Consider the following 25,281-nt stretch of genomic DNA (forward strand, 5'->3'; position numbering starts at 1 on the left):
ATGTGGAAAGCACATTCCGTATTTGCGGTTAATTCTAAAATTAAGCTACCTTTAGAATGATATTTCTGTAGGATCCAGAAATAACCAAGCGGCCTAGCCCCTAGATTCCAGCAACTGACAGAAAACTAGGTGGAGGTTTCCCATTCTTCCCTGTCTTGTTACTCCAGCCGACTTCTGTATCTACTCCAGATTGAATAGGGGATGTTTTGTGTAGAGATGGGCCTTCTCTCTTTCAGTCCAACTCTGAAGTAACCGCCCCTTACCCAAGTTTTCTTTAAACTGGCATAACTCCAGCAGAAGAATGTAGTAGGTGTGCCTCAAGTATCCTCAAACAATTCCCGCAGCTTCCAGAATCCTTGTAATAGCCCACTGGACCACCTGCGGCAACTCCACCCACTTCCATGCACCTGCTCTTCTTTCTAACCCCAGTACGCAATCCTGCAGCCCCGCCCCCGCAGCTGACCAATCAGAGAGAGCAAAGTGAGCCGGATGGGGCGGGTCCAGTTTGGCGCTGACGACGAATCACCTGCCTTAGACCTCAGGGGCGGAAGCGGAAAAGAGCTGAAAGTCCTGGTTTGGCCTTGGGTTCCGCCGTAGGGGATGTCCCGTGCGAGTGAGTGAGCTCCTGGGGCCTTACCTACTAGTGGAATCGGTTGAAGAGACGCCTGCCAGTGCGGGAGGTAGGAAGCTCGATTCCCCAAAGAAAAGAGCGAGTGGGCAGGCAGCTGCGAGACAGAACCGGAGTGTGCAGGGTCCCTAGAGGCCGGTTCCTGGTCGGTGCTGCTTTCCTGGAAGCCATGGTGCAGGCAGAGCTCAGGGCGATCCCCAGGTGAGGGCAGCGGCTCTGCCTGGGATTCCACCGCAGTAGAACCGGGTAGATGCGGGGTGGGGAAGAAAGAATGTTGCCTGCACTGCTCCCCAATAGCACCCTGAGCGGCTACATTTGCAGGAGCAGCAGCAGCAGCAGAAGACACAGCGCCCGTCCAGGAGGCGGCTTGAGCTGTTCGTAAAGTCACCCGACAGCTTTTTCTCCGTAGTATGCGAGTTGACAAAAAGCCAGAGAACAGGGCTCCCCATTACAATCTTTTCGAGCTCTTTTCCCTTGCTAACCGGATCTGATTGTGCGAAAACATGCCTTGCACTTGTACCTGGAGGAACTGGAGACAGTGGATTCGACCTTTAGCAGTGGTCATCTACCTGGTGTCCATAGTGGTTGCGGTTCCCCTATGCGTGTGGGAATTACAGAAACTGGAGGTAAGAGGGTTCTGCACCATCAGCCTCTACACTTTCTTCTACCCATCTGTGGTTGGGAAGGAGACACCCTTTCCTCATTTCTGCTCTGACAATCCTGAAAACCATCTAATGTAAACGACCCCACTCTTAGGATATAAAACTCTCTAATTTCTTGTTCACGGTTCTTCAAGTCATGCTACAGGTGGAGGTGAGACCGGGTCCAGAAAATAGAATATATTAATATAGCTGCTTAGAAGGGCACTGTTTTGCAAGTATTCATCAGTTCCCTGAAAATAAGGTAATTTTATTCATAAAATCCGATCTGTTCAGATATTGGACTAAACTAGGTCAAATAAACTACCTTGAAAACCATGTATTGAATTTTATTAGTTTTTTACTAGCTTCCTGAATCAAAGGATTCTAGTTGTTTTAACTTTGGTGTTTGTTTTTACTGTGGAAATTAGCCCTTACCCAACAAAGGTTTTGCAAAAACCACCTTATATATATTTTTGATGTCATATGCTTATTGTGACATCAGTAATGTACTACAAGCTGGAAAACCCCAAGGTAAATAACTCAGATATAAATATTATATAATGAACTTTAAATTCGGGGTTAATAAAACACACCAAGTACTTTTACAAGGAACACCTGTTACAAGAACTATAACAAGACCATGACTATTTTAGGTCCTTCTTTATTGTGGAAATGATTTTTACATAAACTGTATTTAATATACATTTGTGTTCTCTATTTAGACTAAATTATTTTCTGATGACTTTCCCATACTAGCATAGTCCATGTAGTTTGTTTGTTTGTTTGTTTTTGAGAAGGAGTTTTGCTCCTGTTGCCCAGGCTGGAGTGCAGTGGTGAGATCTCGGCTCACCGCAACCTGTCTCCCGGGTTCAAGCGATTCTTCTGCCTCAGCCTTCCTAGCAGCGAGGATTACAGTCATGTGCCATCACACCCGGCTACTTTTGTATTTTTAGTAGCAACAGGGCTTCTCCATGTTGGTCGGGCTTGTCTCAAACTCCCGACCTCAGGTGATCCGTCTTCCTCGGCCTCCCAGAGTGCTGGGATTACAGGTGTGAGCCACCGCACCCGGTCCCATATAATTTTTGTATTTTTAGTACAGACGGGGTTTCACCGTGTTGGCCAGGCAGGTCTCGACTCCTGACCTTGTGATCCACCCACCTTGGCTTCCCAAAAGTGCTGGGATTACAAGCATGAGCCACTGTGCCTGGCCCGTATAGTTATTTTTAATGGCCATGTAATATTCTGCTACATTAAATATTTACCATTTGTTAGATATTTAGGTTATTTCCACAATTTGTCTACAAAAACTTAGGTATAAGCATCTTAATACATTGGGTTTTTCTTACTTTGAAATATTTCCTTGGAGCATGGTATAGGAACTACTTTAAAGGTTAATAATATGCATAATATCAGTCTAAGTCTAATATGCATAATATCAGTTTAAGACTTCTCTTAGTTGTTAGTTTCAACTGTGGTTTTTAGGTGTCACTAGGTTTTTTATGTTTTTGTTTTTGTTTTTTTTGAGACGGAGTCTCGCTCTGTCGCCCAGGCTGGAGTGCAGTGGTGAGATCTCAGCTCACTGCAAGCTCCGCCTCCCGGGTTCATGCCATTCTCCTGCTTCAGCGTCCTGAGTAGCTGGGACTACAGGCGCCGCCACCCCGCCCGGCTAATTTTTTGTCTTTTTAGTAGAAACGAGGTTTCACCGTGTTAGCCAGGATGGTCTCCATCTCCTGACCTTGTGATCCGCCCGCCTCGGCCTCCTGAAGTGCTGGAATTACAGGCATGAGCCATCTCTCCTGGCCAGGTTCCACTAGCTTTTTAAGAAAAATTGGAATCTGCAATCTGTACTGCTAACATCCTAAGCCAAGTTCTCAACATGTCTTGCTTGGTCTCTTCTCAACACACCAGCCGGAGTAACCAGTTAAAACATGGTACATTATGTGTGTCCTCTTAAATCACTTCTAGTACTAAAGGCCAATATTCCTCATGGTGGCCATCAGGGTCCAACATGATCTGACACTACTCCCACCCGATCCCCCTCTGACTTTTTCTCCTCAAGTCCTAGGCTTCCACTGCTCGACTTTGTTCAAAAATCCCAGGCATTGGCCGGGCAGGGTGGCTCACGTCTGTAATCCCAGCACTTTGGGAGACCGAGGCGGGCAGATCACAAGGTCAGGAGATCGAGATCATCCTGGCTAACATGATGAAACCCTGTCTCTATTAAAAAAAAAAAAAAATTAGCCGGGTGTGGTGGCAGGCGCCTGTAGTCCCAGCTACTCGGGAGGCTGAGGCAGGAGAATGGCGTGAACCCGGGAGGCAGAGCTTGCAGTGAGCTGAGATTGTGCCACTGCACCTCCAGCCTGGGCGGCAGAGCGAGACTCCATCTCAAAAAAAAAAAAAAAAAAAAAAAATCCCAGGCATGCTCCCTCCTTGAAGCTTTGCACGAAGTTTCCCCTTCTCAGAATGTCCTTTCCCTAGATATTCTTCTCATTCCTTTATGTTCTTCAGGTCGTTACTCGGATGTCACCTGACTACTCTATTTAACATTGTCAACTTCCCCTCCCTAACTTTTCATATTCCTTTCTCTGCTTTATTTTTTCTTTTCCATAGGACTTACCACCATCTACCACAATACATATTTTACTTCGTTTTTTTTCCCCTTCTTTCTGCCCAAATGAGTGAGTCCCAATGATGAATCAGGCTTTGTATACTATATGAGAGAACACTTACCTCCATAGAACTTAGTGGTGGAGACAAAAGGAACCAAAAAAAAAATCAATAAAATTGTATAAAATGCTGTGGAGAAAACCAGAAAAGATCTGAGAAGTTACCATGCAGGGCAGTCTAACTGCATAACTTCAAAAGACCACTCTACCAGCTATGGAAAATAAAGCAGAAGTGAAGGGAAGTTAGAAAGCTCTTTACAGTAGTGAGAGGTGGCAGGTGCCTGGGCTACGATGGTTTCTGGCCCCGGTAAGGATAGCAGGAATGGAAATGGAAAACTGAATTGTAAGTATCCTTAGAAGTGAGCAAACAAGACTTGGCGGGAGATTGGATTCCAGAGGAGAAGCAATGAGAGAAAGGAAGAAATCAAAGATAATTCTGAAGTTTTTTATTTGAACAACTGTGTAAGTGATACTAGTTACTGAGATAGAAAATTGAGCGTTAGGAACAGGTTTGAGAGAAATTGAGTTCTGTTACGGACATTTAGTTTAATAAGAGACATTCAATAGGCATGTTAGATATGCTGTTGGATATGCAAATCTAATGTTCAGAAAGATTTGAACTGCAGATATAAATGTGGCAGCTTATCTTGGTCTGCCCAGACTGCCATAAGAAAATACCATAGCCTGAGTGGCTTAAACTACAGAAATTTATTTTCTCACAGTTCTGGAAGCTCATCCCATGCCCATGGTGGAGCATATACTCATTTATTAGAATGGTAGGATGACCATCTGCCCTGTTTAAGCTGTTTTTCCCACTCTCTTGGCTGACCATGTATACCTGAAGTGAATGTGCATGTGATGGCATGCTGCTCTAGTCTTTTTACCTCAGCACACTTTTTTTTTTTTTTTTTTTCTTTTTCAACCTCAGCACATTTACCTCATGCCCTTGGGTCAGTTCTACTCTCTCCCCTCAGGAAGACCAGGCCCAGAAAGCAATCTCTCCTATTCATCTCCACTCTCTGTTTTGAAGCATTTTGCTGAGGGAGAGTTAACTTATTCTTGGATGCTTGTCTTTAAGGGTTTTTTATTTCCTTTCTTCTTTCCTCAAGTTACCATAGAAAAAAATCTGTTTATCTCCTCCTCATTTCATGAGCCAAAAAACTCAACTCATGGCTGATAAGATTAATATTACTGATATCTATATCAGTGTGTCTCAAATTTGAATAAATTATTTAGAGGTAAACATAAAATTAAAGAATTATATTGATAATTTCTGCAGATACCTAGTGTTGAGTTATTCTATTATAATGTTAAATATATACACACATAAAATAGGTTAAATTTCTTATGCATATAACTTTTATATAGCTCAAAAATCAAAACAACTGTAAAACCAATAATTAATGACATTAATGTGGAGAGATGATGTTTTTCTTAAACTAAATTACCACTTGCAATGTAAAAATGATACTACAGGATTTTAAAATTTGGCCTGTAATGACCAAGTCTCTAGTCACTTGTTTTATGATTGTTTAAAAAACAACTTTCTATAAAGAAAGTTTATACTTTGACTGAGGACACTTGACCTTCATTAGTCACAAGCACATCATTTTTCTCCTAAGTGTACCACCAAGTTGTAGTTTTTGGAACTAAAGCAATCAGAAACAGCAATTACTTGGCACTACTTTTTTTTCTTTTTTTTTTTTTTTTTTTTTTTTTGAGCCAGGGTCTCGCTCTGTCACCCAGGCTGGAGTGCAGTGGCATGATCATGGCTCACTGCAGCTTTCACCTTCTGGGTTCAGGTGATCCTCAGGCACCCAGCTAATTTTTTGTATTTTTTGTAGAAATGGAGCTTTGCCATGTTGCCCACGCTGGTCTCACACTCCTGGGCCCAACCATCTGCCCGCCTCAGCCTCACAAAGTGTTGGGATTACAGGCATGAGCCACTGCCCCTGACCGCAGTACCATTCTTAATGATCACTTTATAATAAAGAAGATCTGGAATATGCTTATCCTATTATTATTTTATTAGATTGTCACTGAAATTTCACTTTCTTTGGTTTTAGTAATCTGTTGTCCACAGTGGTCTGAAAATAGTAAATGGAAAATTTCAGAAATAAGTAATTTATAAGTTTTAAATAACTTATTACAAAATATAATTGTTCTATTATTGTTAACCACTTACTGTGTGTCCAATTTATGAATTAAACTTTATCATAAGTATATATGTATAGGAAAAAACATAGTATATGCATATAGGATTTGGGACTATCTACAGTTTTAAGCATTCACTGGGGGTCTGGGAACCTATCCCCCACATATAAGTGGGGACTACTGTATTCAATTTTAAATGAAATGGATAAAAGCAAAAAGCCCTGTAATATGAGTGCTCACATTCCTTTTAGAGTCTTCACCTCCATATATTTGCTTTTCATTTACTGCTTTGATTAACGCCCCCACAATTAGTAAGACTTTGTATTGGCTTTTGGTTTGTTTTTGTTTTTGAGACAGGGTCTCTGTTGCCCAGGGTGGAGTACAGTGGCACAATCATGGCTCACTTTTGCCTTGACCTCCTGGGCCCAAGCAGATCTCCCACCTCAGCCTTCCTAGTAGGTAGGACTACAGGCACATGTTTCCACGCCTCGCTAATTTATTTTTTGTAGAGATGGCATCTCGCCATGTTGCTCAGGCTGGTCTAGAACCCCTGGGCTCAAGCAATCATGAGCCACCTCACTCAGCCCTTTTTAAGCTTTCTATACATTTTAATGTAGAAATTTATTGTTGTAAAAATGCATTTGTTCTCCATACTTTTGTTTTCTACCTCTTTTATCTTTGGCCCTGGGTAGAGGAAGAAAAAGTCTTGTTCAAACAGTGAAACTGGGCCGGGCATGATGGCTCATGCCTGTAATCCCAGCACTTCAGGAAGCTGAGGCAGATGGATCACTTGAAGTCAGGAGTTCCAGACCAGGCTGGTCAACAGGGCGAAACACCGTCTCTACTAAAAATACAAAAAATTTAGCTGGGTGTGTAATCCCAGCTATTTGGGAGGCTGAGGCAGGAGAATCACTTGAACCCCAGAGGCAGAGGTTGCAGTGAGCCAAGATCGCGCCACTGTACTCCAGCCTGGGCAACAGAGCAAAACCGTCTCAAAAAAAAAAGAAAAAGAAAAGAAATAGTGATACTTAAAGTTGCAGACCTCAGTTCTATCTTAATTGTACACTGCTCAACCCTTCAGGCATCAAAAATAAATGCCCACCTTTTTCCCTTAAAAAAAAAAAAGCATTCATACTAAAGTCCGCCTCCCCCAAAATTTTACGTTTTTAAATTTTTTAAATTTTTTTTTTTTTTTTTTTGTAGAGACAGGGTCTCACTTTGTAGGCCCAAACTGGTTTCAAACTCCTGGCCTCAAGCGATACCCCCCTTGGCCTCCCCAAGTGCTAGGATTATAGGCATAAGGCACTGAGCCCGGCCAAGCTCTTTCGTTTTAATACAAGAATTTATACTAACATGTTATTTTGTTTCTTAAGGTTGGAATACACACCAAGGCTTGGTTTATTGCTGGAATCTTTTTGCTGTTGACTATACCTATATCACTGTGGGTGATATTGCAACACTTAGTGCATTATACACAACCTGAACTGCAAAAACCAATAATAAGGTACGTCTTAATATATTTTGATTCCACCAGTGTTGTGTTGGCTTACTTTATAAATATGACATAAAACGTTTTAAATTTATGTTTTCCTTTTCCAATAGGATTCTTTGGATGGTACCCATTTACAGTTTAGATAGTGTAAGTATATTTCATTTTTATCTCATTAAGAACTTGTTTGATGATACTAACTATAATTATAGAATGCTTAATGAAAGTTATGTTATTGACAATAAGGAGTCAGATTAATAAGAAAAGTAAAAAGATTCACTTGTTTCTAATGTTGATAGAGAATATAAAGTATGATAATTAAAAATGTAAAATGTGATATTATAAATGTTTAAAAATCTATAGCTGTTTGCTTTCTTTTAAACTTTCAGATTGGTAAAGAATGTAATATTTTAAATTATATTACCACTCTTTTTATTTATTAAGTCTTTTATTTGAACCAAAAATTTAAAAACCTTCCCCAGTAGATACACATGAAATTGTTGTAGATGACTGCTTCTAATTTGAGTAAATATAAAGGAAATATCTTCAGTAGCATTATCTATGATCATATTAAGAAAAACTTCAGATTTAAGAACTTAAGTACTTACTTTAGCTTCTCTCTTGGTTCATTATTTACCCCCAACCACTTAAACGTTTTTGTTTACCAATATCTAAGATGTTTATTGCTTTTAAAAATTCATTTCACAGATTGATAGCCCTCATAATGATACATTTTAGAGAGTCCTATGTAAGTATATGACAAGACATCTCAAGCATAAAAATTAGCTTATTGTGAGTACCATGAATGCAGTGGTGATTCATTTTATCTTAGCTGCAACTATCTTTTAACATCTGTGCTTTTTCATAGTGGATAGCTTTGAAATATCCCAGCATTGCAATATATGTGGATACCTGCAGAGAATGCTACGAAGCTTATGTAATTTACAACTTTATGGGATTCCTTACCAATTACCTAACTAACCGGTATCCAAATCTGGTATTAATCCTTGAAGCCAAAGATCAGCAGAAACATTTCCCTCCTTTATGTTGCTGTCCACCATGGGCTATGGGAGAGTAAGTATGTTTGGTTTAATTCTTTTATGTTTTGGTTTTTCGTTTAAGCAGAGTTTTTAAGTAGCAGTCAGCTCTTTACAAGGTAGTACATTAAGTATTAATAGCAGAACAATAAGTATAAGATAGAGTTCCTGATGCAGTTCCTAGTTCTTTGAAGGCTAACAAAACACAGTTTCGTAATCCCCACATATATGTTAGTCTTTTTTACATTATTAATCCCAAATCCAAAAATTAAAGGATTGCAGGTAAAAACAGTAATCATTTAATCAATATGCTTTTGCAGTTGAGAACCAAGGTCTGCAGATCTTACATAAGAACACACAGCTAGTTAAAAGACAAAGACAAGATAGTCTAGATTGTAGAACGGCATATGATATGAAGTAGGAGCAATAAGTAACAGTGTTTGGCTTATTATATGTTCATGTAGGACATTGAAATTAATGTCATTTCATTTTGAAAAATAAACTGAGGTTACAATTGCATTTATTATACAAATGAACCATTTGGTATTTTTCAGCAAGCAAACATTTGAAAACAGTGTTTTAGAAAGATTAATTTTGCAATATCATAAAGGATGAATTGGAGGGAAGAAGATTCCAGAGATGGGGAAATAGGAGTTTATAATAATCTATTTGTGAAATAAAATTGAAAAGGAGGGATGAGATTGGAATAGAAAAGAAAGGCAATAAGAGAATGCAACTGAAAAATCAACAGGACGTGTCCACTAATGCAACCACCCATGGGGTTCACTTTGCCAGCCACCTACACAGAACTGATTCATCAAGAGGGGAATTGCAAAAGATAAAAAGTAATTCAGACAGAGCCAGCTGTGCGGGAGACAGGAGTTTTTTTGTTACTTAAATCAGTCTCCCCAGGCATTGGGGAGCAGAGTTTTTAAGGTTAATTTGCTGGGTAGGGGGAAGCCAGTGAGCCACGAGTACTGATTGGTGAGAGGTGAAATCGTAGGGAGTCAAAGCTGTCCACTTGTGACGAGTCAGTTCCTGAGTGGGGGCCACAAGGTCAGATGAGCCAGTTTATTGATCTGGTGGTGCCAGCTGATCCAACAAATGCAGGGTCTGCAAAATATCTCAAGCACTGATCTTAGGAGCAGTTTAGGGAGGGCCAGAATCTTATAGCCTCCAGCTGCATGACTCCTAAACCATACCTTTTTTTTTTTTTTTTTTTTTTTTTTTTTTTTTTTTTTTTTTTTTTGCTTTTTTTTTGCCAAAGCATTTATTCTGGAGTTTCTCAGCTTTTTTTTTTTTTTTTTTAATTATACTTTTCTAGGGTACATGTGCACAACGTGCAGGTTTGTTACATATGTATACATGTGCCATGTTGGTGTACTGCACCCATTAACTCGTCATTTACATTAGGTATATCTCCTAATGCTATCCCACCCCCTCCCCACAATAGGACCCGGTGTGTGAGGTTCCCCTTCCTGTGTCCAAGTGATCTCATTGTTCAATTCCCACCTATGAGTGAGAACATGCGGTATTTGGTTTTCTGTTCTTGCGATAAGTTTGCTGAGAATGATGGTTTCCAACTGCATCCGTGTCCCTACAAAGGACACAAACTCATCCTTTTTTATGGCTGCATAGTATTCCATGGTGTATATGTGCCACATTTTCTTAATCCAGTCTGTCACTGATGGACATCAGTGGTTGGTTGATTCCAAGTCTTTGCTATTGTGAATAGTGCCGCAATAAACATACGTGTGCATGTGTTTTTATAGCAGCATGATTTATAATCCTTTGGGTATATCCCCAGTAATGGGATGGCTGGGTCAAATGGTATTTCTTGTTCTAGATCCTTCAGGAATTGCCACACTGTTTTTCCACAATGGTTGAACTAGTTTACAGTCCCACCAACAGTTTGAAAGTGTTCCTATTTCTCCACATCCTCTCCAGCACCTGTTGTTTCCTGATTTTTTAATGATTGCCATTCTAACTGGTGTGAGATGGTATCTCATTGTGGTTTTGATTTGCATTTCTCTGATGGCGAGTGATCACGAGCATTTTTTCATGTGTCGGCTGTATGAATGTCTTCTTTTGAGAAGTGTCTGTTCATATCCTTTGCCCACTTTTTGATGGGGTTGTTTTTCTCTTGTAAATTTGTTTGAGTTCTTTGTAGGTTCTGGATATTAGCCCATTTGTCAGATGAGTAGATTGCAAAAATTTTCTCCCATTCTTTAGGTTGCCTATTCACTCTGATGGTAGTTTCTTTTGCTGTGCAGAAGCTCTTTAGTTTAATTAGATCCCATTTATCAGTTTTGGCTTTTGTTGCCGTTGCTTTTGGTTTTTAGACATGAAGTCCTTGCCCATGCATATGTCCTGAATGGTATTGCCTAGGTTTTCTTCTAGGGTTTTTATGGTTTTAGGGCTAACATTTAAGTCTCTAATACATCTTGAATTAATTTTCATATAAGGAGTAAGGAAAGGATCCAGTTTCAGCTTTCTACTTATGGCTAGCCAATTTCCCCATCACCATTTATTAAATAGGGAATCCTTTCCCCATTTCTTGTTTTTGTCAGGTTTGTCAAAGATCAGATGGCTGTAGATGTGTGGTATTATTTCTGAGGGCTCTGTTCTGTTCCATTGGTCTATATCTCTGTTTTGGTACCAGTACCATGCTGTTTTGGCTAAACCATAATTTCTAATCTTGTGGCTAATGTTAGTCCTACAAAGACAATCTAGTCCCCAGGCAAAAAGGAGGTTTGCTTTGGGGCAGGGCTGTTTCTATAGCTTTGGGAGAAACTATAAACTAAGTTTCTCTCAAAGGTAGTTCAGCCTACTCCCAGGAATGAACAAGGATAGCTTGAAGGTTAGACACAAGATGGAGTCGGTTAAGTTAGATCTCTTTCACTGTCTCAGTAGTAATTTTGCAAAGGCAGTTTCACTAATAAATTGGGAATAAAGTGGAAGTTAACAAGCCAAGGTAAATGGAGGTAGAGTGATCAGTGTAGACATACATCATAAGAATGGCTGCATTGCCCCCTATGCAGTACAGGACCATTTGTACGACATCCTGACAAATTTTGTCTCTATTTACACCCTTGAAATGACAGGGAGCTACCTGGCTTTTTAAAATAATAAGCTACTAATGTGTTCATTTGACAAATATATATTGTGCACCAAGTACATGCTAGTATAAAGAAATACCCTAGTGCACAGAACAGCCGTAGACCTCATGCAACTTACAGTTTGGTTAGGAGAGTTAGGAATTAAATGAAGACACAAATACATAGTTACTTATTTCAGGAAATGCAATGAAGGAAGAACAGGAGACCATGAGAGAATAGTAATGACAAATTAATGTAGATTGGTTATCGGGGAGACAGACTGTACTCAACTCTGAAGGCAACAAAGACAAATGAGCATTTATAACTAGAGCATGTTGAGGGTCAGTGAATGCAGAATTACAAAGAGGGGACATCAGGGCTAGGAGGATTCTCACTAAACTGACTGAATAGGATTCTTGCTAAAGGCAGGCCAAGGCCTTAGTCATCAAGGGTGGGGGCTGAGGAATTTGATCAGATGTCAAAGGTGATCAGATATCAAAGGGGGCTGAGGAATGATTTAGCAAGATTCTTTTAAACTGATTGACACTCACGACAAGGACAAGGCCCAAAGATGAAGCCAAGTTGAAAAGAGGCGTCAGAGGCTTGTCTAAAGTTTGGTAAATGGGAGTCTTTGTCAAATGAAAAACCATTTATAGGATGTTATGCAGAGAACTGGTATCTAAATTTCATTTTCAAAGATTACTGTGTTTTTTGTTTTTTGTTTTTGAGATGGTCTTGCTCTGTCACCTGGGCTAGAATACAGTGGCATGATATCTGCTCACTGCAACCTCCACCTCCTCAGGTTCAAGCAATTCTCATGCCTCAGCCTCCCAGGTAGCTGGGATTACAGGCGTGTGCCACCATGCCGAGCTAATTTTGTTATTTTTTTTTTTTTGTAGAGACAGAGTTTTGCCATGCTGGCCAGGCTGGTCTCAAGTGATCCGCCTGCCTCGTCTCCCATAGTGCTGGGATTACAGGTGTGAGGATGGCTTGGGCCCAGGAATTTGAGTCTAGCCTGGGCAACATAGTGAGACCACAACTCTACAGAAAATTTAAAAATAGCTGGGTGTTGGGGCACACACCTGCAGTCCCAGCCACTCAGGAGGCTGAGGTGGGAGGATCACTTGAGCCCAGGAGGTCAGGAGTAGCCTGGGTAACATAGTGAGACCCCATGTCTACAGCAAATAAATTAGCCAGGTGTGGTGGTATGCAGATGTAGTTCCAGCTACTCAGGAGGCTGAGATGGGAGGATCACTTGAGTCCAGGAGGTGGAGGCTGCAGTGAGCCATGTTCATACCACTGCACTCCAGCCTAGGCAACAAAATAAGACCCTATATCTCAAAAAAAAAAAAAAAAAAAAAGGTATTTAGATAACTTGTTTCCTGCCATCCACATTCTTCTGCCACTGCTATTAAGGATGACTACGGTGAAATAATTAACTATAAATATGGTATCATTCATCAAAGTGATTTCAGTTTGGAGGCTTTGGGAAAAATCTGATGCTATTTAAATGAGTCGTTGAAATTCTAAGTTTTTTTTTCTTTTGCAGAGTATTGCTGTTTAGGTGCAAATTAGGTGTATTACAGTACACAGTTGTCAGACCTTTCACCACCATCGTTGCTTTGTAAGTACTCGGATTTTATATGAACTTTTTTTTAATCCTTGTGCTCTTATGTGGGAACAACTAAGTAGAAAACATAGTGTTAATGTGCTTATTTATAATGCAGGTCTAATCTGTTGTAAAAAAAAAAAAAAAAAACTATATAGAAACTCACTCTATTAAAATAAATAACATGACCATTTATAGGCAAAGAATCACCACAGGGGTCTTCTAAATATTTACCTCCTCTCTAGAGCTAGCTTGTTATAAAGCACTTTGAAGAGAAAAAAAAAAAAAAAACATACTTTCTTTTTCAAATACATAGCTTTACAGAAACCCTACTGCATGAAGTTAAAGTATGCTACTTTAGGTTAATTACAGTTTTGTTTTCTACATAGTTAATTTAGAACATATTAGAAGTACTCTAAGAAAGAAGTCATATTTTCTTTTAATACATTCTGTCAAGGCTTAGAATTGAGGTAAAATGGGGTATCATTAAGCTACCTGGCAAAACTATTCCCTAAAAATTCAAGAACATCAAAGACTTTAATGTCAATGGATTACATGTTTTATCTCTTAGTTGTTAGTAACATTTTGCATGCTCACAGAGGAAAAGTGGAAAGAAATACCAGTGAAAGCATTCTTTATTCTGCCTTTGAGCTAGCAATTATTTAGCCATTTAATTATGAAGGCATGCTTTATTTCCCTGCAGCTTAGAAATTGGGCAAGACTATAACAATACTGATGGTAGTACTTACTTGAGGGGATCTGGGTCCTTCATAAAATTTACCTCCAAGACAACTGAGGGGAAAAAAATTAACAACTACAGTTATATACACCAGCATTATATTATGTTTAACAATCAAGCTTTCCCGAAGTTAGACTGCATAGTTGTTTTTTTTTAATTTAGTACTCTTTCTAGTTAAGTGTTATGTGTCTTATTTGGGATTTCCTTCAAGTTGAAGGAATAATCATATAATAACATTTCGAGAAAAATGGGTTTCTTTCATTTTTGAACCACCTCTAGATCCAAAGTCAAGTGATTGTCAATGGATCTCTCAAATAAACTGACTTCTAAATTCTCTATGTCCAAAGTCAAGTGATTGTCAGTGGGATCTCAAATAAACGGACTTCTATAAGTACTGCTATTGCTGTATTTTAAAGTATAATTTTGATTTAATTAATCATAGAGATATCTCATCTTTACTGTTTTTAGAATTTGTGAGCTGCTTGGTATATATGATGAAGGGAACTTTAGCTTTTCAAACGCTTGGACTTATTTGGTTATAATAAACAACATGTCACAGTTGGTAAGTAAAATGTTTAGTTTTCTTAAAATGTACTAAATTCGTATCTTTAACTAAATTTCTTTAGACAAAGTTTCTTCTTTAGGATAAGGCTTGCTTTTTAATCTTCCTATAAATTAAATCTGAAATTTAATTTATAGGAAGACTTGAAAAAAACTTTTAATATACATCTTAATACATATATAAAAATATAATAATGTCTTTGTAAATTATTTGGCGACTTATACCCTCACATGTTGACCATGTTTGTTCATTTATTTGTTGCTCATTCCATAGCTATATATCATAAATAAAAGCACAGTGCTACATTAAAAAAAATACACACACACACATATACTTAACATATTCAGAAGAGAAAATATCAAATTGATATTTGACGGTACAGGGTTTGAATGAAAATGCGAGAATAAAATTGTCTGTTATCATATATATTTGGAGTTAAAGGAAAATTGAGAATGCCAAGTTTAGAAAAATGGATGATGTTCTAGAAACTGTAATGTTCCAAAGACCTATGATGTAATGTTCTATTCGATCTTAGGAGCTTAAAAAAAATGTGCATTTTATTTAAATTCTTTGGCTAATGCTGTCAGCAAAATAATTTAGATGCAGTGGTATGCATGTTTGGTATTAGAGCTTTATAATAAAAATTAAATGTCCATGTAGCCAAAGCTTTCCCACATGTTCATCCTCTTTGGAACCAGTAATTCTGTTTCTGGGAATGTATTCTAAAGAAGTGTTCAAAAGTATGTTTGCCTAAAGTATCTTAGTATATAAAGCCTATTACTTGTAAATAACAAAAGGCTGAAAGCAATCCAAAACCCAATGATAGGGACTAGTTGAATGCACTGTGGTCTTTCCATTGGCCAAAATATTAGGCAGTTATTAAAAATAAGCCTGATGAAATATATAGAAGTTATGTATTTTAAGTGGAAAAAACATTAGGCAATAAAATTTTATAATTAGTTCATGACAGTTATTTAAAAACTGGCTTATGTGTACAAAGGATGATTGGAGACCATGAATCACTTTATTCTTTCTTTACTGGTTTCATATTCTAAAATACTTTACATTAGCATTTTATATAATTTTAATAGGGAAAAGTGAACTTTCAGGAAAATTTATTGTTATTCAGCACTACACTAGGTTATTACAGATTTCTAAAAATAGTTAATAAGTCTTGTTCATTTAAAAAAAATAAATCTAGCTGAACTTCAAACACACTGCCATCAGGAAAAACTGTTCAATTCTTTATATTCAGATTTCATAGTCACAAATTTTATTGAAATTGGACTTGTTTAATGAGTTACCTTATTTACATAGGATAGACTGTGTAATAAGCTAAAGCCTCATAAAATGAGTGATGATTTATGTTTAAAAGCCATTACAGATGGATTTTTTTAATTTGGCTGAACAAAAGCCATTTCTTCCATTTATGTCAGTCATTTGTTTATTGTTCCCTTTATGGAACCCAGGAAGTGAACACTTAAAAACATTTATAGGGATGTTGTATATAGTATATATTCATCTGTAGTAAACTATAAAAGCTTGTTAATCTAAAAATAGAATAATAAAGCCTAGAAAAGTTTGCCTGAAACATTACTCTGTACCAGGTCTCTGGTATATAACTTTAATATTTCTATTACCATATCTATTCTTATTGAACAAGTTTAAATGTTAATCTTGTTTCTAGTTTGCCATGTATTGTCTCCTGCTATTTTATAAAGTGCTAAAAGAAGAACTGAGCCCAATCCAACCTGTTGGCAAATTTCTTTGTGTAAAGCTGGTGGTTTTTGTTTCTTTTTGGTAAGTGTTACTTTCTTTTAAATGTTCTCATTTTTTGAAAGGCAATAAAAACCGTTGATTACGGAGGATTTTTAAACATAGTCTTAATGCGGATGATAGATTAAAATGTCTCTACTTATCTTTTAAAAAGTTCATCTTTTTAGCCCTTCAAGGATTTTCAAAAGAAATAATTAGATGGTCACTGTAACATTTATATGAAGAAAATAGTTTGAGATAACCTAAATATGTCAATACTGGAATAATTATTAAAATAAATCATGGCCCTGTCATATAGTAAAATACTGTGGAGTTTGGAAGAAAGCATGATGTAGAATATTTAATTATATGAGAAAATAATCAGTAAATCTTTTTAAAACAGAAGGTAAAACTATACATAGTTCAATATAGTAAAGAGGGCCAGGCACAGTGGCTTACACCTGTAATCGCAGCACTTTGGGAGGCTGAGGCAGGTGGATCACCTGAGGTTGGAAGTTCCAGACTAGCCTGGCCAGCATGGCTAGTCTCTACTAAAAATACAAAAATCAGCTGGGCATGGTAGCAGGCTCCTGTAATCCCAGCTACTTGGCAGGGAAGGCAGGAGAATCGCCTGAACCCGGAAGGCAGAGGTTGTGGTAAGCCAAAATCACGCCACTGCACTCCAGCCTGGGTGCCAGAGTGAAACTCCGTCTCAAAAAAAAAAAAGGAAAAAAATTTAGTAAAGAGGTGGGTAATAGGGGTCCTAGAAAAAAATACACCAAATTTAACAAGTTAGAAATAATACAAAAGAGGAAAAAGAAAAATCCCTGAAATCCCACCACCCGGAAAAGAATGATTAACATTTTGGTAAACCTGTGTCACATAAAACTCCAGAGAAAGTTTCATGCTATAAAAATTTGTGGAATTCGACAATGTGTTCAGTATATTGTAGATACAGTTCTTTGTCAGTAAAAAGAAATATAATTTTGTTTGGTGGGGGGGTGTTTTTTGTGGGCCTTTTTTTTTTTTTTTTTTGCTTTTGCTTAGTATTCTGTTATGTGGATATAACTTTTTACTAATCTCCTTTTGATATTTAGGTTGTTCCTAATTTTTTTACCATTATAAGAAACACTGAAGCGAATATTCTTGTGTATACAACTATGAAAGCATGTCCACTTCATTATTTGCTGTTTAAATTTTACCTGGGGCCATTATCTCTAGATTGCTTGAAATGCTTAGCTTGACTCCCTATCTTGGGATAAAACTACTAGAAAAATGAATTTGTAAAGCAAATTAATATATTTAACATAGATAGAGTTTCTTCAGCAATATGCTGTAAAGGCAGAGGGTGGTGGTGGTCCACAGGTTGCACTGGGTTTTTTTTTTTAATGGCACATTTTTAAAACTACTGCTCATTTTATGCTTGATATAGATTTGGCGTTTACCTTTTCCTAACATATAGGCAAGCAGTAGTTATTGCTTTGTTGGTAAAAGTTGGCGTTATTTCTGAAAAGCATACATGGGAATGGCAAACTGTAGAAGCTGTGGCCACCGGACTCCAGGTAAGTAGGTGCCATCTCTGAATTCAATAGAACTTTACTATTTGTTAAGCATTTTTACATATCTCCACTAAATCTGACAACCCACAGGGTATGGGGGCTATTATCCTCACTTTACAGGTGAGAAAACAGGGGAACCCTAGAGAAATTGGCCATAATTACTAATTTGTAGCAGATACACGAATAAAACCTGGATTTCATTATTCCTAAGTCCAATTCTCTTTCTACATTTCTCCTTGTAGTCCTTGGGTAGTGAAATGCAATATACTTGATGTGACTGAGAATGAAATGTACTTTGCTAAGAAACACGTGAGGCTGACTGGATGCAGTGACTCACGCCTGTAATCCTAGCACTTTGTAAGGCCAACATTGGGGCATCACTTGAGTCTAGGCATTCGAGACCAGCCTGGGCAACAAAGCGAGACCTTCTCTCTACAAAAAATTAAAAAATAAAATACTTAGCCAGGCCCGACAATGCATGTCTATACTCCTAGCTACGTGGGAGGCTGAAGTGGGAGGATTGCTTGAATGCAGGAATTCAAGGCTGCTACTTGAGGAAGTGCAAAATAGATTCACATTTTGGCATTTTGCCTTTTTTGAAGAGGTCAAAAATAATTATTTTGGAAAATGGAAAAATGAATATAATCTGAGAAGAAAAAACACAGCCGTTTATCTTACCACTTTGGAAAGCAATTAGAGAAAGATAGCACTCTACAAAACTAGATTTAAATCCAAAGGTGGGCCGGGCGCGGTGGCTCAAGCCTGTAATCCCAGCGCTTTGGGAGGCCGAGACGGGCGGATCACGAGGTCAGAAGATCGAGACCATCCTGGCTAACATGGTGAAACCCCGTCTCTACTAAAAAATACAAAAAACTAGCCGGGTGAGGTGGCGGGCGCCTGTAGTCCCAGCTACTCAGGAGGCTGAGGCAGGAGAATGGCGTAAACCCGGGAGGCGGAGCTTGCAGTGAGCTGAGATCCGGCCACTGCACTCCAGCCCGGGCGACAGAGCGAGACTCCGTCTCAAAAAAAAAAAAAAAAAAAAAAAAAAAAAAAAATCCAAAGGTGACTGTTATTTTATTATTGTTCTCATAGGATTTTATTATCTGTATTGAGATGTTCCTCGCTGCCATTGCTCATCATTACACATTCTCATATAAACCATATGTCCAAGAAGCAGAAGAAGGCTCATGCTTTGATTCCTTTCTTGCCATGTGGGATGTCTCAGATATTAGAGATGATATTTCTGAACAAGTAAGGCATGTTGGTAAGTACCAGCTATTTAATTCAACCAAATAGGTTAGGTGGGATAATGAATTTCTCCTGCTAGGGCAATTTATTATCTATTTGGAGATGAAAAAAGACTTTAAAGCAGTACCACAGTGCAGGCTCATCAACTCTGGGGAGTGGGAGAGGGGAAAGTGGGGAGCTTATTTTTAGAATGGTAAGTTTATAATGGTAAAAACAACTTTTGACTAACAGAAAACTTTATATTAAAGGACGGACAGTCAGGGGACATCCCAGGAAAAAATTGTTTCCCGAGGATCAAGATCAAAATGAACATACAAGCTTATTATCATCATCATCACAAGATGCAATTTCCATTACTTCTTCTATGCCACCTTCACCCATGGGTCACTACCAAGGGTTTGGACACACTGTGACTCCCCAGACTACACCTACCACAGCTAAGATATCTGATGAAATACTTAGTGATACTATAGGAGGAAAAAAAGAACCTTCAGATAAATCCGTGGATTCCTGAACAGTATGGAAAAGCAAACTGTGCGACTACTATATTGTATCATTACCTGGAGTCCCATGGATTTTGTGCTTGGGACAAACCATAAATGATGGAAACTGTCAACACAAAAATAGCTGCAAGCCAGGTACAACTACTGAATTTATATATGTAAGTTTTGTATATCAAAAATAATTGGTCTAAATTTCCTAGACTTAGACTTGATTTCTTAACATTAGAGTATCACATACTCAAATGGTAAACAATGACCCCAACTAAATTTTCCTGATGTTACACTGCTTTATCAAGAGGATGGACTTTTTTTTTTTTGGAGACGGAATCTTGCTCTGTCACTTAGGTTGGAGTGCAGTGGCGCAATCTCGGCTCACTGCAAGCTCTGCCTCCCGGGTTCACGCCATTCTCCCGGGTAGCTGGGACTACAGGCACTCGCCACCATGCCCGGCTTTTTTTTTTTTTTTTTTTTTATAAAGTAGAGACAGGGTTTCACCGTGTTAGCCAGGATGGTCTCGATCTCCTGACCTCGTGATCCACCCACCTCGGCCTCCCAAAGTGCTGGGATTACAGGCGTGAGCCACTGCGCCCGGTTGAGAATGGACATTTTTTTTTAAAAATCAGTACTTCCTACCACTGCTGCATGAGTATAATGCTCCGGAATTATCAGAAAGCATAATGCAGAAATATGAATTAGTGGAACTTAATCATGTGCCATATAAGCTTACCTAACAAGCAGTTATATCTCTTATTTCTCAACTGAATGTCTTTCAATAAATAAGAATTTATCATTTATTTTCTGCAACTTTTTTATGTCTCATTCTTTAAACATTAAAAAACCTTAATATTTTAACATTTTTTGATTAGAGGCACAGTGAAAAAGAGGTCAAAAAAAAAAAGTACTACATTTCGTCAGTGCTATTAAAGGTGGCAGCAAATATAAATCTTGGCTGAATGGTCTTAATTACTCATTAAACCACAGTCAGAAGATATATAGGTGCTATTTGGGAAAACTTTATTACCTATGATGGGGTTTCTCTAATTGCTAATCACAACCCCACTGGGTCATGTTTGACATTTTATAATGAAAATAAAATAGAAAGTGCCATAGTATGTTACAGAAAGCAAAGATAAGTATTGTTTCTCAAAGCCTTTGCTTTATGTATTTATACACATACTCATTCATATATACATATACAGAGACAGATATAGTGGTTCACAGTAATTATACAAAGTCTATTCTGTCCACTATTATAAACATTTCTATTAAAACTAAAACTGGGCTATATGTAAAAACCCCAAAGATACACAAAAAAAAATCTGTTAGAACTCAAGTGAATTCAGTAAAGTTGCAGAATACAAAATCAACATACAAAAAGCATTAGCATTTTTATACATAAAGAATGATCTAACTGAAAAATCAAGATGCCATTTATGATAGCATAAAAAAAAATACTTAGGAATAAATTTAACACCAAAGCAGTAAAAGACTCGTACACTGAAAACAATGAAACACTGATGAAAGAAAGACACAAATAAATGGAAAGAGATCCCGTGCTCATGGATCAGAATAATATTGTTAAAATGGTCACACTACCCAAAGCAATTCAGAATCAATGCAATCCTATCAAAATTCCAATGGCATTATTTACACAAATAGAAAAAAAATCCTAAAATTCATATGTAACCATAAAAGACCCTGAATAGGCAAAACAATACTGAGGAAAAAAAGGTGGAGACATCACATTTCCTAATTATAAATTATATTACAAAGCTATAGTAATCAAGACAGTATGGTACTCGCATAAAAACACATACATAGAACAGTGGGATAGAACAAAGAATCCAGAAATAAATCCAAACATATACAGTCAACTAATTTTTGACAAAGACACCAAGAAGACACAGCAGGGAAAGAACAATCTTCATTAAGTGGTGCTGGGAAACTGCATTTCCACATGTAAAACAATGAAATCAGACCCTTATCGTAGACATACACAACAATCAACTCAAGATGGATAAAAGACCTAAATGTAAGACCAGAAACGATAAAACTAGAAGAAAACATAGGAGAAAAGTTCCTGGACACTGACCCTTGGCAATGATTTTTTGAATACCATACCAAAAGCTCAGTCAACAAAAGCAAAAACAAACCTGACTACATCAAACCAAAAAGCTTCTGACAGTAAAAGATACAGTCAACAAAATGAAACAATAGCCTACAGATTGAGTAAAAAATATTTGTAAGCTATATATCTGAAAAAGGGTTAGTATCCAAAATGTATAAAGAATTCATACAACTCAATTTTAAAAATGGGCTAAAGACCTGAATAGACATTTCTCCGAAGAAGATACACAGATGGCCAACAGGTATATAAAAGGGTGCTCAACATAATTAATCATCAAGGAAATGCATATAAAAACCACTCGGAAGTACTACCTCTCACGGAAAATGGAATGGAAGTTTCTAAAGAAAAATAAAACTACCATACTATCCAGCAATCCCTCATCTGGGCATATACTCAAAGCAAATGAAATCACCACCTTGTAAATAGATCTGCAGTCCGTGTTCATTACAGCATTATTCACAGTAGCCAACATATGGAGACAACTCAAGTGTCCATTGACAGATGAATAAAGAAACTGTATATATATGCATACACACAATGGAATATTATTCATCCCTAAAAAAAAAAAAAACCAACAATATACTGCCATTTGCTACAACATGGATGGGCCTGAAAGACACTGCTAAATGAAATAAGCCAGACAGAAAAAAAGATACTGCATAATCTCACATATATGTAGAATCTAAAAAAAAATTCAAATACATAAAGAACAAAACTGGTTATGGGGGGGTAGGGAGAAATGGGGAAATGTAGGTCAAAGGATTCAAAGTAGCAGATATGTAGGATGAACAAGTCTAGAGATCTAATGTACAACATGAGGATTTTAGGTAACAAAATTGTACTGTATTTGGGATTCATGCTAAATGAGTAGCTTTCAGCTGCTCTTGTCAGAAACAAAAAATATATGGGTAACTGAGATGATGGATATGTTAATTTGCTTCACGTCGTATACCTTAAATGTATGCAATAAAATTTATTTTAAAAATAAAGCCGGGTAGTATAATAATAGAGGTACCAAGAATAGGTAGTCTGGAGCAAAGATCCATCTTATTTGTGACTTCCAAAGAGTATACAGCATATAGGAGGCATAATAATGATCTTCGTTTATTTCAAAAGTCTGTAAAAATTGGATCAACTAATATACTTATTGTGCATCCAAATCAAAACTTTGAAAAATAGTTTAGGATTAACTCTTTCTTCAATTTAACTTTGTTGTTACCAGCTTTTAAATGTTCTTTTGCCAAAGTAGACCAAGAAAAATGCTGCCTCCTGAAGATTTATTCCCTAACTCCTTAACTGTTGTAATTACATTTAGCTTATAGCTTAAATTCTTTTTCAAGCTTGCATTCTCAAAACAAAACCTGAGATGTTTCAGATGTACACTGAGTATTTAAAGGAAGCAAGACTGGAATTTACAGGTAACCATAACCCTCGGTCTTCAGTGGAAGCCTTTGTGTTTCCCAATTACAAGTTTGGATTTAAGAAAAAAGGCCAAGATGCCTACAAAAGTAAAGTTTTGCTTCACTTATTGACACATGTCAATAACAGTAAGACTTTTAAAATCCCTATTCCGTAATATCGAGCAAAAGAAGTTTCCTAATTCAAAAAACTAGTGACGTATCCTTTTCCAGAAAGCAAATCTGCAGCAGTATTTCTATAATAATGCTACTCTTTTATTTAGAATCTTTTAAAATATGCTTTAATGTCAATGTTTAAAAATATTTGACCATTACAAGGAATTTTTATAGACCCCCACTAATTAAGGTAAGAATTTTGTACTTGTTGATACTCTATTTAAACAGTTTTCATTGGAAAACTGCTCTTCATTGCTTTACTGTGATGCTAACATTGCTTTTGTGGTGCTGAACGCTGAGTACAAGTTCCTCTCCCATTTCAACCTGGATGGGATTATCTAAAACAACTGCAGCTTGTTTCCAGTGGGAGGCTTCACTTGAAGTATCCAACCTAATCTCTTCGTCAAGGTACATATGATACCAAAATGGAATAGCAGTCACTCTTCCAGATTTACAAATGTGTACCTATGAAAATTAAGAAATTATGAAAATATCATCATAGTACATAGAGTAGACTTAAATAAGTCTTCTTTCTCTTTTTAGTTACTTTTAAATACAAGAATTTATTTTAAAATACATTTCACCAGCTAATTCATATCAATCTTAACCTATTCACTAATTTACTTAAATCCATTTTTGGATACTGTTCAGAAAATAAGATTTAAATCTTTAAAGTAGCTAAAACTATGTATAAAAGTATCACCTAATTTAAGATAATTATTCTAAACAATAACGAAATCATTTTGCATGTTGTTCTTACCTTTACTTCTCTTTTAGAGGTGTTCAAATATGGAGTCATTAAATCTAGTCTTAAGAGTTCCACTGGCTTGCTTAAAGGTATACAGGGCAATGAGGATAGATCCAAAAATACGCGTATAGGTACCTAGAGAAAGTATAAATTTTTCACTTTCACTTTTTGTGGTCAGGGCTGAAGTTTTTCACTTTTACACATTCCTTTTGTGGTCAGGGCTTGCTTTGTACTTGACTCAGTATGATAGAATACTTTTTACATTACCTCCTTTATATTCCCACATCAAGTTAAGGCTGGCTTTCATTAGGACTTTCATTGTTCCAGTACAAAAAGAATGAACAAACCAAGGTTTAGGCAGGTTACATAATTTGCTCTGGTTTCCATTACCTGTAGATCTTTCATTTGGATGGGAACAGATTAAATTTTTCCTTAAGCTAAACAGCTCTAAAAATTTTTAACCCAAGGATTTGTTTATGAAATAATGGTACAATACTAATTGAATTGTTTCAGATATGATGCCAGATTCAATCAAAGAATAATTGATTTCATTTGGAAAATAAGTTTATTTCTAGAAGGCAGTGGTTCTCAATCTTGGCTGCAAATTAAAATCACTTGGGGAGCTTTTTAAAAGCCCAACTGTTCAGGCCACACCTCAAACCATCTGGAGATAGGATCCCCAGATGTTTCCAATGTACAAAGTTGAGAATCACTATCAAATGGTCTATCAAGTTTAGTAGCAATTGAATGCTACTATTTAATACTAATAATTTTTAGCTTCATCCTCATTTGAAACAAAGGAAACTGTCATTTTCCTTGTATAAGGCGAAACAGGACACAGATACATTCACCTCTCCCTGGGCATCCTTGAAAGCATCCAGCCTTTCTTCCCCATAAAAACTCTAACAGTAACCCCACACCATTTCTAAGACTCCTTGTTATGCTCCTATGTTTACATCAAACCAGAAGAAGCCTTAGATTCTCATGTCACCTCTTATCACCTGCCTCCTAATCCCCACACTGCTGAACCCATACCTCATAGTCGGCCCCCACTTTTGTTTTTTTTTTTTTTTTTTTTTTTTTTTTGAGACTAGGTCTCACTGTGTTCCCCAGGCTGGAGTGCAGTGGTGTGATCACAGCTCA

The 25,281-nt window shown here is 37.4% G+C and overlaps 2 protein-coding genes across 6 annotated transcripts in view; one reads left to right on the plus strand and one right to left on the minus strand.

The window, feature by feature from the left end:
- Nucleotides 1-508: 508 nt before the first annotated feature.
- Nucleotides 509-20,492, plus strand: TMEM184C (transmembrane protein 184C). 4 transcript variants are annotated; one of them, XM_010360510.2, is made up of 11 exons: nucleotides 558-829; nucleotides 950-1,254; nucleotides 7,463-7,593; nucleotides 7,692-7,728; nucleotides 8,447-8,652; nucleotides 13,263-13,337; nucleotides 14,530-14,623; nucleotides 16,311-16,423; nucleotides 17,841-17,940; nucleotides 19,030-19,201; nucleotides 19,434-20,492. In XM_010360510.2, the coding sequence occupies exons 2-11, from the start codon at nucleotides 1,132-1,134 to the stop codon at nucleotides 19,697-19,699; spliced, it is 1,317 nt and encodes a 438-aa protein (XP_010358812.1). In that variant the 5' UTR covers nucleotides 558-829; nucleotides 950-1,131; the 3' UTR covers nucleotides 19,700-20,492. The 4 variants fall into 4 exon arrangements, with proteins under 4 accessions (XP_010358811.1, XP_010358812.1, XP_010358813.1 ...); XM_010360511.2 differs by having other exon boundaries at nucleotides 558-680; XM_010360509.2 differs by having other exon boundaries at nucleotides 509-1,254.
- A 2,403-nt stretch (nucleotides 20,493-22,895) lies between these two features.
- The window catches only part of PRMT9 (protein arginine methyltransferase 9), a 47,385-nt gene continuing 44,999 nt past the window's right edge, over nucleotides 22,896-25,281 (minus strand). The window contains exons 12-13 of one of the 2 annotated variants that reach the window (XM_030917505.1): nucleotides 24,151-24,273; nucleotides 22,896-23,855 (exon numbers count right to left, since the gene is read on the minus strand). In XM_030917505.1, coding sequence (XP_030773365.1) covers nucleotides 23,640-23,855; nucleotides 24,151-24,273 — 339 coding nt within the window. In that variant the 3' untranslated portion in view covers nucleotides 22,896-23,639. The remainder of the gene's footprint in view (nucleotides 23,856-24,150; nucleotides 24,274-25,281) is intronic. The other variant, XM_030917508.1, reaches the window with a different exon arrangement.

Source organism: Rhinopithecus roxellana, chromosome 2, assembly GCF_007565055.1.
Source record: "Rhinopithecus roxellana isolate Shanxi Qingling chromosome 2, ASM756505v1, whole genome shotgun sequence".
Classification (NCBI taxonomy): Eukaryota; Metazoa; Chordata; class Mammalia; order Primates; family Cercopithecidae; genus Rhinopithecus; species Rhinopithecus roxellana.

Excerpts from the sequence above, each read along its gene's own strand:
- TMEM184C (XM_010360509.2), top strand. The coding sequence starts at position 1,132 with ATGCCTTGCACTTGTACCTGGAGGAACTGGAGACAGTGGATTCGACCT. Across the intron at positions 7,729-8,446 it reads CCATTTACAGTTTAGATAGT|TGGATAGCTTTGAAATATCC; the intron begins GTAAGTATATTT and ends GCTTTTTCATAG. Across the intron at positions 14,624-16,310 it reads TAAACAACATGTCACAGTTG|TTTGCCATGTATTGTCTCCT; the intron begins GTAAGTAAAATG and ends TCTTGTTTCTAG.